The following is a 15514-nucleotide window of genomic DNA, read 5'->3' on the forward strand; positions in this document are numbered from 1 at the left end:
CAGACCCAAGCCCACCGGACGCACTCGCCCTCACCCACGTCTCTGCCGCTCCTGCGGGGCACAGGGGAGGGCAGCGTCCATCTGCTCCCTAAGGCTTTTGCGAGGAGCCACGGCCATAAGGTGTTTAAGTGGTCAGAGCATCCGATGCCACTGTCCTGCACCCAGCACGTTGCAGGCGGCCCCTCTGCTCATACACAGACCCAGGGAGCCTCTGAGGCTGCCTTTCTGAGGAAAACAACCTTTGGGTGCAACTGGGCTTGGCAATGCTGACCCAAAAACTAAATCTCTCTAAAAATCCAAGTTTTAGGACACAAAACCCTTGCACGTTTGCAAAGTAAGGTGGAAACTGACCACTGACAGAGCCAATAACGCAGCGATGAACATTTCCAGACATGGGGGGGGGAGGATAATGTATCCCCTTTCTCACCTTCTCCACAGCCTATTTAATTTACATGCTTGGTTTTATAGGGAGCTATTCCTCATAAACCAGCATGGACATTTGCTAGAAACCTCACGTTATTTTTATAACAGTGTTTTTTAAATTAAGATTCTCCCTAGTGGGACTGTGCACAGTAGTAAAGTTAAACACCCACATAAGTGATAGCAGGATCAAGGACCGTGAATCACAGAGGTTTCCTTGCAAGCACATTTACTAGAGTGAATAATTTTATATAGACTTCATCCTAAAAGAAAAATCAATAAAGACACACTCCTTTAAAGAAATAAAAAGCTAACTGTAAAAAAGGGCAGAGACCACCCATAAAAAGCAATCTGTACAGTGACAATGAAGAAACAACAAAGTTAATGATTATGTTGGGCAGATGGAAAATGCTAACTGCTAAGCCAAATTAAATAAGGTCTGGAAAACCAGTTGCACCATCTCTTGCAATTTAATTTACGTCTCTTTAAAAAGAAGGCAAGATAATGACCATTTGGGAATGCCTGGAGTCTAAAAGTTCATTGGTATGCCCACTCCAAGCATACTCCATCTCTATTTTAATGGTGACCCCACAAAAAAAGTTAATCCTGAAAAAAACACCCACAATAAATGACTGTACCTAGGCACAGATATGTTTTCAGAAGAGATGGAGGAGAGTGCTAATTTCTTACAACCCTAAAGGGCTGCATCTTGCCTCCATGACAGCTGTTGACAGCCTCCACACCCAATACATTTTTGGTGTCCTCTGCTGAGGTTGCCAGCAAAGTACTAAATTTTGCACGTGCAGGAGCATCACTCTGGAAACAAGGCCAAACCCACTGGTCTATATTACAACTAACTCTGAATGCAGCACCTGCCTCTGAGGGGAACCACGCGCCTCACTGAAAACCTCCAGATTCCATTATTAGAGAGCTGCTCGTCATTTAAAATGTTATAGCTCAGGTTGAAAACAAATTATTCCATTATAAACAATCTGAGCTGCAAGAAACAATAGAGAAGTACAACCCCCACACCTCTGAGACACAGAGCAAGTACCAGGGGACAGAGCCTATATCATTATCCCAAATGAGGCAGTAAAACCTCTGTTTATTTCTTGTTTACATCAGTAAATACCAGGCTTCACAGTAGCACAGGGTACATTGTGGGAATCTCAACTAACAGCAGAATTAATGTGGTTGTGGAGGAAGGGCAATCACAGGATGCATTGAATTAGCACATCCTTTGCCTACAGAGATTGCTGAGGAGTCGTGACACAGAGGCAAAAATGAGTCTCCTGAGATGAATCTCACTAAGAAAATGATCACGAGAACGGCATCCCGATTCTGCTCAGGTGCCTCATGCTGCCAGCACACCTTGAATGAAATCAGTTCAGACATTAAAAATCCCAGGGAATCGTTAACATTTTCAGAGAGATATTTGTAGGGCTTTAAATAAAAACTATTTTGTTGGTATTTGCCATATATCTGGAAGGTTCCTTTCTAAAGGAACCCTGGTGATGCCATCTCCTGTGCCTTTGTACCTCCTCAAGCAGGTTTACCTTAAGCAAACTGTGTTATGGTGCAGTCCTGTGCTACAAAATGGTTGCAAAGGTGAGATGAATTGCTTAAAAACTCACCACCACAGAAGGGGCTCCTGTCTCTATTCATCAAGTCTTCTCCCAGAAACCTCCTTTTGCTTGCAGAGTTCTCCAGGTAAACAGGTAATCTTCTGCTAAGGTCTTATAAAGCAGGACTATGTGGCTGAGAGGAGTCAGCTGTAAATTAGCTCAGTTGATTTCAGAGGGAACACCTGAAAATTTCTCAAGTAACAACTGGGTAGAAAAAAACCAACAACCTGGAATGGGAAATAGAGTTCTGCCTCATTCTGTGTGCTCCTGTAGTGCTGCTTGCCTCTACCTAGTTGCAGGCGACTGAACCTCTGACACAGCAAAGGCCCAAGTTGCCCTGTGATGGGGCTAATGGGAGCTGAAGAAAGCATGTTATAGCCAGAGGGATCAATGAATACTTCATAACTCTATGGTTTTACTTGATATTTAAGTCTCCACTCTTATAATCCTTGCTGATCCCAGAATTTTGAGAGCAATGGATACATTAAGTGTGCTTGAAATGTTATCTGCTGGTTCCAGTAGCTTTTCCCACAGCCCCTGCTCCCAGATAGTGCAGGGAATCCCCCTGATACAAAGCAACACTGGTTCAGGGGGGCAAAGTGCCTCTTAAAACTACCCAACCACCTTCCCTGTGGCTGACAGCTGTGCACCATCACTGTGGCAACTGCAATGCCTGCATACATATGAAATATTAGGAAAGCATTAGGCTTATTTTAACTGTGTTCTAATGCAATGTAGCACCTGGAAGGGAGGAAGAGAACAAGCACCATATGAGCAATCATACTGTGTTTCCACCTTGGAAGCGTTCCACAGCTATTTCTGAAGTGACAGGTACCACACTTTAGAAAACATCTAATAGATAACCTGAGTTTTTGTGTTAAGTGCTCCTGATCCAAAACAAACTGTGTGAAATGTTGGGCTGGACCTCTCTGCAACTGAAACCCCTCTTTTTCACTCCAAGGCAGAGCTAGTTGGAGCATAAAGCCTCACAGACTTGCAGGATGGCTCAAGCACTAGCCTTGGCTACCGTGCCCAGCTGCTGCCCCGCTGCCTTGCAGACTGAGCCAACAGCCATGAAATGAATTTTCTCTACCAAACGCTGGTGTCACGATCACTTTGCTCTTGAAACACTGCCTGGGACTTCAGAAGCATATTAAGTAACACAAGAGCTGCTTCTGAGTAGTTCCCAGGAAGATAAACTGATCAACTGAGAGCCAAAGCAGAGGTGAGGATGAAGGGATTTTATTTGATATTTGCTTCCAGAGGCTTAAATAAATGTTTTTTACAACCTAAAACATGATATTAAAGTATTGAATCCCAATGCTTTTGGCAACAGCTCACTCATCTAGGAATGATTTCATATCAGCCAAGCTGTTAAGCAGAGGTTGTCATGGAAACAAGTTTTATTCAAATGATATGGCCAGAGATATACTGTATTTAGTGAGTTCCTCATTTGCTGCATATTGGGAACATGTCAGAACTAAATGACATTGCATAACTTTGTTTTGTTAAAAACAAACTGGCTTGCTGCCCCTGTTTTTCTGACAGGCTTGAGTCCAGTCCTGCTTGCGACAGAAGGTTTCCTGCACAGTACCAAGCACTGCTCCACAGGAGAGGCTCCTTGCATAGCTCATTCCTGCAAGCTCCTCTTCATGAAATCCTTCCTCCAAATGCATGACCCAAAATCAAACAAGCAGAGGAACCTTTCCTTAGCTGGTACAATTGACATGACCATTCATTCAGCCAAAAAGGCACCATGTGCAGTTCAACTAAATCCTTTCCTGCCTTACTAAAAAAGTTCCTGCATATGCATTGTGAAAGTCTAAAAACAAAACCAACCTAAAAATCTATACAACTACATAAAAGTCAAGCCAGTTCTGAGCAGCCCAGAGTGTCCATGTCCTCCTTGTGAACATGGGACTCCTATGAACTTAACTGCCTGCAATGCTAGAACAAATCTCAGAGAGGACCATGTGCATACTGAACTTGTATGGCTGCTTTTTTAGCTGTGGGGCTGGTTAAAAGTGCGAGAATTTGGTTCCACATGCTCAGAGTGAATGTAATTCTTTTCATACAAAAAAACCATTAATAGAATGGTTCTTGCACAAGTTATAAACAGCTTTGGCCAGGACACTGTGTGGAAACTTCAGCCTGAAAACTGAAAACAAAAATGAAAGACAAAACTGGCTCCAAAATCACAACCATGGGAACCACTGTGAAGCTTTTAGGGAGCAGCATCCAAAGGGAAGTGCAAGGTTCCTGATTGCCCAATAGAAGCTGAGCATTATGTAAAAGTTAAACAAAAGTAAAACTCTACCCTTTGTGTTGTTACATAACTGAACATACTGTAAAAGCCTTCACAGGGAGGTGATGGCATCTCATAACCTCTGGGTCCAGGGACCTGTGAAAAATGGAAAGGGAGCTTGCTAACTTCTCCCCAGAGAAGGTAATCCTAAATGTCTCCAAGTTTTCTTTCTATAACTGTTTATAAAGGAAAAACCAAGGCCAAATAGCTCCTCTGGTATATGAGAAAGCAAATCACAGGATGGACTTCTGCCAGATGTCCAGAAGAAGGCAGCTATACCGGTCATTTACCTACCTCGGATTATGCTGGCTGGAAAGATAGCATTCCTCCCAGGATCCTTGATGCATTGCAGAATTACAGGTCTCTCTGGTTACCATTGCTTGTGAAGGAAGGCTGAGACTCATCCAAAGTGCATTACATTCAAGTGAAGGCATGTATTGACTTCAAATTGCTTTAGAGTGGATCTTCATTGTTCACCTAGCCATCTTAGGGGAGCCAAACAGGCTTAATTCAGCATCCCATTTATGCATCAGATATTAGAAGACTCAAATTTCTTACTTAGCTTTGGATCCTAGGCTTCTGCTTTCATTTTTCCCCTTCCCCTTCCTATGTCTGTAAGGCACCGGAGCTATCTTGGGTGCTAAAGAGATGCCCAGCATAGGTAAGGTCAGAGGCACAAATGCAGGAAACCAGACGGACCCCAAATCTAAGTTATATGTCAGAAGGAAACTCCAAACAAATTCCCTTCCCTTATTTTCCAGTAAAATACTTGCTTTTTTAATATATGTATCTCCCAGTAAAAAACTGCAGAGTATTTCACTTAGAGATTGCTTCCCCAAACATGAAGATCCTAAAATAGCACCATCCACAATGCCATCCTCTGTTACATTAAATCAAAAGGAGCGTTGCTGGCACTACATCTGGCACTGGTTTTGATGTGAAACATGAGCTTAAATGCTGATGTATTTATTTTTTTTACAGGTATCCCAACATACAGATGAAGGAAACAACGTGCAAGAGTGACATCCTACACACTGAGCAAAGCATAACATGCCTGTGCCACAGAGTAAGCCTGGGATGGAAAGCCTCATCTCCTACTCACCCTGTAAAGAAAATCAATACATTCTAAAACTTAAAAACCCCAGAAAAAAATCATATTTTTATAGGTTTTATGTTCAGCTCTTAAAAAATGATGACCTCTTAAAAATTAGGAGCTCAGTGCTGCTCTGTGGTTCAGCTCATAGGGGTCATTCAACTCTTTGGATGACACTTAGCAAATTTGGTACCTGTCCAAGGCAGGAAAAGCCAAAGGCCCCTCTGGAAAGATGCCACTAGAGGGAGACTGACTTCAGCGATGAGCACCGCAGGGAGAAACCCTGAACACCGGCTGAGAAAACACCGGATTCCGATGATTCCCTAACGCTCAGGTCAAAACTACACTTTGTGTTTCTTGTTCACAAGGAAAAGTGGCTGAAACTAATGGGTCAAGTTTGGCTTCGTTACTGTAAACCGAGGGAGTATGGTGTAAATGGGATCAGGCAGACACATACTCTTCTACTGTTTATAAGAGAGGTTAGGTCGACTATTAAAAAACAAAACAAAACAAAACACACCAAAAAAATACCCCAGCCAGTGAAAATACTAATAGCTGTATCCTAGCAACGTCACGGATTCCATGTGGACTTTGTTCTGGAGTCTACAGTCTTATTTCATCCAAATTATTGACTTTCTCAAAGTCTCTAAACGACCATCAAAAAACAGTTAGTGCTTAAAAAATACAAACATTTAATTAGTCACATTAATAAGAGGAAAAAGGGATAAAAGCAGGGAAAAAAAGAGACAAGAATCTGCTAAGTGCTGCCTTTTCATGGAGCTCACTTGAGCTCCCTTGGAAATCGATGTCAAAATGCCCACTTTATTTAGCAGAGTTGGGTCCCTCCTTTGAGAAGAAAAGCTGGAAATAACCCTGCAGAGCCTGGCAGATGAGGTTTGTTTCCCAGCCTGGGCTTATGCATTGCATGGATGAAATTCATGCAGCTCACCACCATCCTCCCAGTCACCGTGTCCTTAATGGAAAGGTAATTCAGTTGGCATTCAAATGACAATACAGAGGCTTTCTGCAAGGCTTTTGTACTATGCATTGAACCAATGTCTTTTTTCTCCAAAGCTTTTTAATTTTTTAACTACAACACTTTTTTGTTAAGGTCACCAAAAAAAAAAGTGAAATCCTGTTGGATCTTCCCAAACGTCCACACTCTGCATCTCTCAGGTATGAAGACTTCAAGCCTGAGCCAGCTTCAGGAGGTTTTCCCTCATCAGCCTTGCATCACTGTACTGAACTTTAAGATACAAGAGCAAAAAGATAAATGAATAAAAAATTGAAACCACCCAATCCTCCCAAAGAAAAACCTTTTTACATAAAAGGAACAACTAAAAAACCCAACCAACCCCAAACAAATAAGCTGTTTGTTATCCCTAACAGCTTGCATGATGATCCAAGGAATCCTGGGGCATTTTAGCATTTAGCTTACAGTTCAGGCAGACTCAGATTTTGGTCACAATTTTCACTCAGCTCCAAAGTCCATCAGAGCTTTTCTGACAGTATTACCTGCTACTTGAAGCTCTGCCTCGGTAAGTTAGCAAGACCTTTTACCAGACAGAAAGCTCTATTAAAATAATAGATTCCTTTTTATCAGCCTGCCTTAAAAGCTCAGCTGATAGGATGGTATGGTGAAAGATGTGTCTCATGCTTTACTTAGCCTGCAAGGTTGAGATCCATGAGCACTTCTAAACTGCAAAACCTTTTTACGTGCTATTTCTATAGTTCAGAATTAAATGACGAGAGAACGCCTCTGTTGAAGAAGTAATTTAAATACAGCAGGGTTAAGTAGTGACTTTCAGCCCTTGCATATGAAACTGGTGATGGCTTCATTTGAGTTCCCGATGCAATGCTGACTCTCTGTACTGGTTCAGCAATTGTGGAGAGCTTCGAACTGTCCTCCAAACTGCAGCACTCAGTCACACTGCTGGATTACCATCCCCCTCCAAGGCCCTGGTAAGGAACTTAGCTAAACAGACAACATCTATTTAACTAGGAATTTAGCATTTAAGTAGTGTTCATGGACTCTCTGGTAGGAACCCTCACAGTTTTAGTCACACTGAGGGTTTTTTACAAGCTCATCCTTACCTTTCAGCCAGCTGTGCAGGGGATGAGGGGCTGCAGGAGGAGATGTCCATTTGCAGAGCACCAAAATAAGACAGTAGTTCTGGCTTCAGTCTAAGCTGTGCACAGGTATAAACCAACAGGAAAGGTACTATATAAGGACAACAGAGCAGCAAAGAAATCAGCTTTCAGATTTTATTTACTCTAGCTAAAAGATGGTATCAGAAAGCACTTCCAGCACCTCAAACAACTCTCCCTGATGACTAATTCTGAAACTGCTCCAAGGGGAGCAACTACACAAAAGTCTGAAAGCTACAGATCAAATTAGGTTCCTAATTATACCTTCAAACAGTGCTGTTGGGCTAATTTATACCTGGACAATATGTAAAAGGGGTGGGGGAAAGTAAAACACACGATAAAGAGCAGCCCCTGCAGCTTGTTGACCAGTTGCAGCAGGATTGCTTTTGATGGCAGATGCTGTAGACAATGAGTGGAGAACAGCAAAGGCTGAATTCATACTAAGGAAATGAAAACATGCTTTCACAGTGACACGGAAAATGAACTTTCAGTTGTGCATTACCTCTTTCTTTTCTTTTTTACCCAGTGCATTTTCTAGGCAGATGTTCATAGTATGCCTATCTGAAAGCAGAGAAATGATAGCAATGGAAAGAAGTTGTTGCATAACCAAAACAGCCACCTTTGGTTCTGAAGCTGCCCACACTGTCCATGGTGAATTGCTTGGCTATGAGAAGAGTGGTGGATTCATCCTGTTCTGATGAGATGGTGCAGCCCCTGTGCTGGGAAGACAGTCTGCAAGGGTTGCAGTCAGTCATGCAGGGAGACGTGACACACGGTGTGTAAAGCCTGTTGTTTCCTGTTAGTCCTGCAGCCAGGTGGAGATGGCTGCAGCACACACCTATATGCACATAATTAGGAATACACTCACTTATTGCAAGAGGTTATAATCTCTCCTGCTAACAGAGAACTCAGGGCCTGAGAAGCACCATAGTGGCAGAGCTGAGAGCTGGCACTGCTCCCAATGGCAATAAGCTGCTTATCTCTGGCCTAAGGAGTTTATAGCACCCATGTATCTCCAAAAGCTCATTAGCTCCTCAGCAAGCAGCTGAGACATCAGATGCAGAAGCAGAACAGCAGTGGCTTGAAGTTGCTACAGCATAGATAAAACTTCTGGGGTTGGCCAGTCTGCAGCAATCCCACTTACAAAGAGGCTTGATCTTGTGAAATGCTGCTTAGTATCTGGCTTTGCTAGTAGGAGAGCACATAGATAGAACTCAGCCCTGAGGAGAGGCTGCACTCTCCTTCCTGGTACTCACCAAGGGCTGGAACCAGTGGGGCATCAGCAGGACAGCAGCAGCAGCATCACCTGCCACACTGCAGCCTGACACAGCCTCACACCGCATCTGTCCTCCCTGCCCTGTGCTCCTCCAGTCACGGTCACTCATTGCCTCCAGGACAGAGCAGTGGGGATGGAACCCAAGCAGATGGTCTATATCCCATGACAAGACAGCTACGGAGAGAGAAAGAGAAGAAACAGGAAAATCTCTGCCTTGGGAGGTTCCCCTGGAGGTTTTGGAGGAATGGCTTTTCCTAACTTTCCTGGCATGTCTGTGGGACTGGATGGCAGCTACGAGCTCCTGCAGAAAGCCATCACGTCAGGAGTATTTCCTATCTCGCTGTGGCCGTGCCCTGTGTCACAGGGGAGCTCTTCCACAAAAGAGCTGCTTCTGAAAAACAGTGTGTCACCAACAATTCAGTGGGTTAAGTTTAGCAGAGCTAGTGATAGAAGAGTGCAGGAAGGAGCTATTCTTCCCCTCTGCTTTTCTTCCTTCTCCATTGAGCAAAGTCTTTAAAGACCAGCTCCCTTTGCAGAAGGCTACAGAACTTTTTAGCAAGTGGCACGCATGGAGGCATTCACAGCCATGATACCTGTGTCTGGTTATTTCCAGTCAAAATAATCTCCTACTCAATTATGGAGAAGAATAGAGAAGCTCAGCCTGACTCACAATCACATGGGGGGAAAAATGAGAGGAGTTGTTCAAGTTCAAAACGTTCAGCTCGCTGTGGAGGAGGATTAGTACCGCTGTGGAAGGAGGCTTTCTCTCCCTCTGCAACAGCACAGCACTAAGGGATGGAAGAGACCTGAGTCCACTTCCCCGCTGTGCCAAATATACTCCTCCGTTCTTCTCTCCTCCCTCCCCAAGAGAGCATATGAAGTATTAAACAGCTAGGAATAAGCCCTTGAAAAATGTGATAGCTAGCTGTCAGATACCTCTCTGCCAGATCGCTGCAGCTATGTGGCTGTTCATCTGCAGATCCTCTGCTGCCATCCAGGAAAACGGGATGCAACAGTGCCAGGAACACTCTCATCCACTTTGGTGTCACCTGTGCATTTTGCACCACTGCTAACACTTCTGTGAACAAAACCACATCCAAAATGCTTCATTAGTATTTTGCTGAGCGCAGATCTGGCCTCTGCATGCCAGCCCCCAGTGCCCCATCCCCAATCTGATATCTGGACCCTCTGCAAGCAAGAGGCAAGGTGGGGGCTTATCAACAGTGGTTTAAATCCATCTGCACTTCACTGGCATGAACCTGATGAGTCTGGTGTAAAGAAGAGGTGAAGGATTCTGAGGTGCAGGCATCTCTGTGTAGAGGCATTTGGTTGAGGCAGGGAAGGCTCCTCCCCTGGCAGAGAGATCAGAACAAGGGCTGGGATGTAACTATCAGGCAGAGTTATCCTGGTGTGTCTAGTTCCATGTCAGCCCCTATGGAAGGTGAGGAATCTGCTTCCATAGGGAATGTTAACCCCCTACCTGCCCTTTTCCCCATCCCTTTAGTTGTTCCTTTAGCACTGCATCTCTCAGCCAGCCCTGCAAGGGAGCTGGCCTCAAATCCCTGGCTCACGCTGCCAAGAGCACTGTACAGCAGCCTGATCAGGCGAGTGGGCCCGTGAAGAAGGAAGAAACACCATTCCTTGCTGGCTCTCCCCTCGCTACAGGTGGGAGAAAGATGAGCTAGCAATTTGCTGCTGGCCTGGCAAGATACTAACGAATTCCAGCAGCTCCTGAGCCAGCTCAGCTGTGCTGGCAAGCGTTCAGGGAGAAGAGAAGCGCTACCCGCAGGCGCGGAGGAGGGAAGCAGGTGTGTTATTCCCTGTTGCTCACTTGACGGGAGAGATCAGAGAGCTGACACAGGCCACGAGGTCTCCCTTGCTCTTCCAAAAAGCCATACGCTCTGGGGACAACTGCTCCTCGGTCCCAGGTTGCACTGGGGGCAAGCAGGGTCTGCAGTGGCCCCAGCTCCTCCAGAGTTGGGGCTGCTGAGGGAACCCTGTGCACAAGTCACTTCACCAACGTGAGAAACGCCTTGAAAATTGCACAAGCACTGAACAAGCCGTGGGTAATTCTGTGTCACGGTAAGACATTGGTGCAAATGAGAAACCTAACAACTGAAAACAGCTCAGATGTACTGGTAGGAAGCAAAAAAAACCCAGCCTCAATTATCTGTCCCTTTATTTCCTTCCCTCTCTCAGGATTTCTTTGCTTTCCTAACACTAGCAATAAATGACAGATACAAAGCAGATCCGTGGGCAAACAAAGTCCCGTGGATGATACAGATTGCCCTCAACATATCTCTGGGCCAAACACTAGGTTTGGTTACAGCACTGTTTAAATGCCAGGAGTTCAGCAGAGCTGCTCTGGATGGCTGGTGGCACAATCGAGGTGGATGCCCGGCCCCTGCCCCACATAGCGAGACTTTCTGAAACCAGGCGGAAAGACGTGCTCGAAAGCTGCTCCTCTGACATCCGTTTCTGAGGCTGCTGCAGATGATTTAATTGCTATCGTTTCTGGAATAAAGCTGAATTTACTGATGGCTTTTAATAGAATGCTCAAAAAGGATTTCAGACGTGTCCTTCATAAGAGGCCATGAAGGAAACTCGGTAATAGTACGCTAATTGCATTTGCATCTCCAGCGAGCCCAGGGCTGGGCGGCAGTGCCTTAGCAAAGCACACAGAGAGGCCCTGCCCTACATACAAATGAATGGGAGAGAGGGGACGAGGATCTGCGTCTCACTAGCCTATGTTAATTAAACCTCTTGTTATAAACCCACACTAACTGCATAGGTGCATCAGCAGAAGCTCTGTGCTACTCTGGCCAAAAGTGTTTTACCCAGCTCACAAACACTTGTCTCGTGAAACTGAGCCCAGGAGCTTTGCTAAGCTCCTGTGCCACACAGAAACCCTACAAGCATCCATGTGGGTTAGGGAGACTTTGGCATCTCCCCTCCCGTTCTGCCTCCTCAGCAAACCCAGTCAGACTCTAAACTGCAGAGGCAGCTTTTCCTGAATGTCAGAGGGAACCATTTGCCACAGGAGCTTGCTGCAGCCCTCCTTCCCCTGCAAACCTCCCTGCTCTGCAAGGGACTGCCGCTGCAACAGGCGCTACCGGACGGCTTCCCCTGCGTGCAAAGAGAGTTAAACGGCTCTTTCGTACGGCTGCCTCCGGCAAAGGCACGCTGGCGAGCGTGACACGGGAGTAGCACTGATGTTCGGATACACTGATCGATGTACACACATCACATTCGGACACACATATCGCTGTAGGTATCCACCCGTGCGAACATGGGCGGATACACACCTGTGTCACGCACGCAGCTATGTCGGCTCCATCAGCAATGAACATCAGCATTCCGCCTCCTGAAAGGCCCGCGGGGGCTCTCGAGTGGCCGGACATCCCTCCCACCACCCCCGCAGGGATCCCCGCGCCTCCCTCCGATACCCCCGAGGCCAGTCTCCGCGCCCAGCCCCGCCGCTCCCTGCCCACTCCCGCTCCGCCCCGCGGCTCCGGCGGCAGAGGGGCGGGCGCCGGCGGGGCCCGGGCTGCGGGCGGCTCCGCTCCGCGCCCCTCCGCTCCATCCCCGCTGCAGCAGCGGAACCTCCGCGCCGCTCCGCGCCGCTGCGCGCGTGACTCAGCCCCGCGCTGCGCAGGGGCCTGACTGCGCGGGGAGGGGGAACAGAGGCGGGGCGGGGGGAGGGAAGGAAGAAGGAGGGAAGGAAAGGGGAGGAAGGGAGGGGGATTTACCCCATTGTCCTCAGCGGGAGCTGGGCAGAGCCGCCGCCGCCGCTGTGCGCAGGCTCGGCCGGCCCCCTCGCCCGGCGCGGAGGGAGCAGCTCGCCGGCGGTAAGGGGGTGGCTCCGCGCCGCTCCTCGCCTCGCCCCCCGCCCAGCGCATCCCCCAGCGCCATGGGGCGGCGGCGGCGCCGGGCGCGGCCGTAGGGCGGCCGCGGGGAGCGGAGCCGCATGGCCCGCGGGGAGCGCGGCGGCAGCGCCCCGCGGCGCCGGGGCGGCGGGGGAAGCGCGGCGGCGGCGGCGGGCAGGCGGGGGGCTCCGGCCGGCGCGGCCCTCGGGCCCGGCGCGCTGCCGCGGCGCTGAGACCCCGGCCCTGCCCGCGCCGCGCCGCCGAGGAGGAGGAGGAGGAGGAGAAGGAGGAGGAAGGACCCGATGGCGAACAGCAGCGAGCTGGGGAGCAGCAGCAGCCCGCACCTGCCCAGCGCCGGCGGCCTGCTGAGCGCCTCCGGGCTGAAGCTGGCCACCCTGGGCTTGATCCTCTGCGTCAGCCTGGCCGGCAACGTGCTTTTCGCCTGGCTCATCCTCAAGGACCGGCACCTGCACCGCGCCCCGTACTACCTGCTGCTGGACCTCTGCCTGGCCGACGGGCTCCGCTCGCTGGCCTGCTTCCCCTTCGTCATGCTGTCGGTGCGCAGCGGGGCCGCCTGGCCCCACGGGCCCCTCAGCTGCAAGGTGCTGGCCTTCCTGGCTGTGCTCTTCTGCTTCCACGCCGCCTTCCTGCTCTTCTGCGTGGGGGTCACACGCTACATGGCCATCGCCCACCACCGCTTCTACGCCAAGCGCATGACAGGCTGGACCTGCCTGGCCGTGGTGTGCATGGTGTGGACCCTCTCCATGGCCATGGCCTTCCCCCCGGTCTTTGATGTGGGCACCTACAAGTTCATCCGAGAGGAGGAGCAGTGCATCTTCGAGCACCGCTACGTCAAGGCCAACGACACGCTGGGCTTCATGCTCATGCTGGCGGCTGTCATTGCAGCCACCCACCTGGTGTACATCAAGCTGCTCTTCTTCATCCATGGCCACCGCAAGATGAAGCCAGCCCAACTGGTACCGGCCATCAGCCAGAACTGGACCTTCCACGGGCCGGGAGCCACTGGCCAAGCGGCTGCAAACTGGACAGCTGGCTTTGGCAGGGGGCCCACACCGCCCACCCTTGTGGGCATAAGGCAGGCCACCCACAGCCAGATCAAGAGGCTGCTAGTGCTGGAGGAGTTTAAGATGGAGAAAAGGCTCTGCAAGATGTTCTACATGATCACCTTGCTCTTCCTGCTTCTCTGGTCCCCCTACATCGTGGCCTGCTACCTACGCGTCTTCATTAAGGCCAGCTCCATCCCCCAGGTCTACCTGACCACGTCCGTCTGGATGACGTTTGCCCAGGCAGGGGTCAACCCCATCCTCTGCTTCATCTTCAACAAGGAGCTCAGGGTCTGTCTCCGAGCCCACTTCCCGTGCTGCCAAAGCATCCAGAGCACCCAGGGCACCATCCTTTGTGATCTCAAGAGCTTCGGGATGTAGGGGGGCTTTACTCTTTCTATTAAAAAAAGAAAGATGGATAGGACTTTCCATGTTTCTGCATATGGTCTCCAGAGAGTGTGACCTGTGGGGGACATACTAACCTACCACCCAGCACCCAAACCTTAGGCTGTAAGAAGCTGTTTTATTTATTTTTCTATATTTTGCGTATGCTCTCTTCAGAACATAACAAAAGTTGCTGTCTATGGGAACAGGTACTTGAGCAGAACACCCCCAAACCTTAGGCAGTAAGAAGCTGTTTTTCCTTTGTGATTGTGTGGTTTTTAAACAAAACAGGGCTCCGAGTTTCTGGTCTTGCTTCTAACATTTCTAGACATGATTCCAACAGATAACGGATTAAGGCCATGACACTGTTTGGTTTTTGTTTCCCTAATTCCTGTCTGTTTTGATAAAGGCTTAACAATTTTACTCATGTAATATTTGATAAGGGCCAAGACAATTTTATACTAAAGTTATTTTTGATGACCTCAAGAGGTGTTGTTTTACTATTATTTGATTTTAAGCGAAGACCAAGAAGAGGACACTCCTAATGTGGTCAGAAGTCGGTTTTTGGTGGGAGCAGTTGAGTTCATTCATTCTCAAATGGTTTTGAGTCTTTGGAGCAGTTATAACTTTTGCTTGACATGCAAACAGTGTAGAACTAATTTCAATTTTCTTGTTGCACTATTCATTTGGTAATATTTCAGAACTATTTGTGAAACGTGGTTTTAAAATACCAACTTTAAAAATAATAAACTATAGCAGTTTTTAAAGCCTAGATTGAAATTCATATTTTACTGCCTTTATAGGAAGTTATCTACAAACCTGGGTAATACTTGTACATTTTGACTGTTTTCTTTAATAAAATGTTGAAAACCTTTACTGTATGTAATTGTTTCAGAATGGCAGCATTCTGCTTTGCTGGCAAATAACTTGTGTATGTGGAAGGTTGTATGTCTTGTGTCTGAAGTAGATCTCGCAGCTGAGGTTATTATGGACAAGCACAATCCTGATTTGCTGTTAGATCTCAATTTAGGTGTTTATACCAATAAAAGTGACTAAAGCTATTTTTAAGGAGACTTAAGTTCATGATGGGCAACAGGTTTAAATAGCATAATTCTGTATGTCTACTGAAACCACATTTCTGGTTTAGCTAATGGCTCCTTTGTTAATGCTAGAAAAGAGTGTGTAGCTGTGAATGGCTAATTTTAGGTGGCAAAGCAGTTTCTTAACATGGTGGCTTGGTTAATACTGTACTCGATTATAAACTATATTCTTAAGGGGTAACCTGCACTTATTAAGCATGGCATTTTAACCTGCTTTGTTCTTGTACAAAAAC

The 15514-nt window shown here is 47.6% G+C and overlaps 1 protein-coding gene and 1 long non-coding RNA gene across 3 annotated transcripts in view; both read left to right on the forward strand.

Moving 5' to 3' along the window:
- The window catches only part of LOC133626818 (uncharacterized), a 7975-nt gene extending 1047 nt beyond the window's left edge, over positions 1–6928 (forward strand). The window contains exons 2-4 of one of the 2 annotated variants that reach the window (XR_009819781.1): positions 5332–5777; positions 6277–6428; positions 6555–6928. This is a non-coding gene — a long non-coding RNA (uncharacterized LOC133626818). Of the gene's footprint in view, positions 1–5331; positions 6429–6554 lie in introns of both variants that reach the window. The other variant, XR_009819780.1, reaches the window with a different exon arrangement.
- A 6107-nt stretch (positions 6929–13035) lies between these two features.
- Positions 13036–14674, forward strand: GPR27 (G protein-coupled receptor 27). The gene has a single exon (XM_010205840.2). It carries the CDS (start codon positions 13036–13038, stop codon positions 14176–14178), a length of 1143 nt encoding a protein of 380 aa, XP_010204142.2. The 3' UTR covers positions 14179–14674.
- The last annotated feature ends 840 nt before the right edge of the window (positions 14675–15514 follow it).

Source organism: Colius striatus, chromosome 15 (assembly GCF_028858725.1).
Source record: "Colius striatus isolate bColStr4 chromosome 15, bColStr4.1.hap1, whole genome shotgun sequence".
Classification (NCBI taxonomy): Eukaryota; Metazoa; Chordata; class Aves; order Coliiformes; family Coliidae; genus Colius; species Colius striatus.

Coding starts and splice junctions, on each gene's coding strand:
- GPR27 (XM_010205840.2), top strand. CDS start 13,036: ATGGCGAACAGCAGCGAGCTGGGGAGCAGCAGCAGCCCGCACCTGCCC.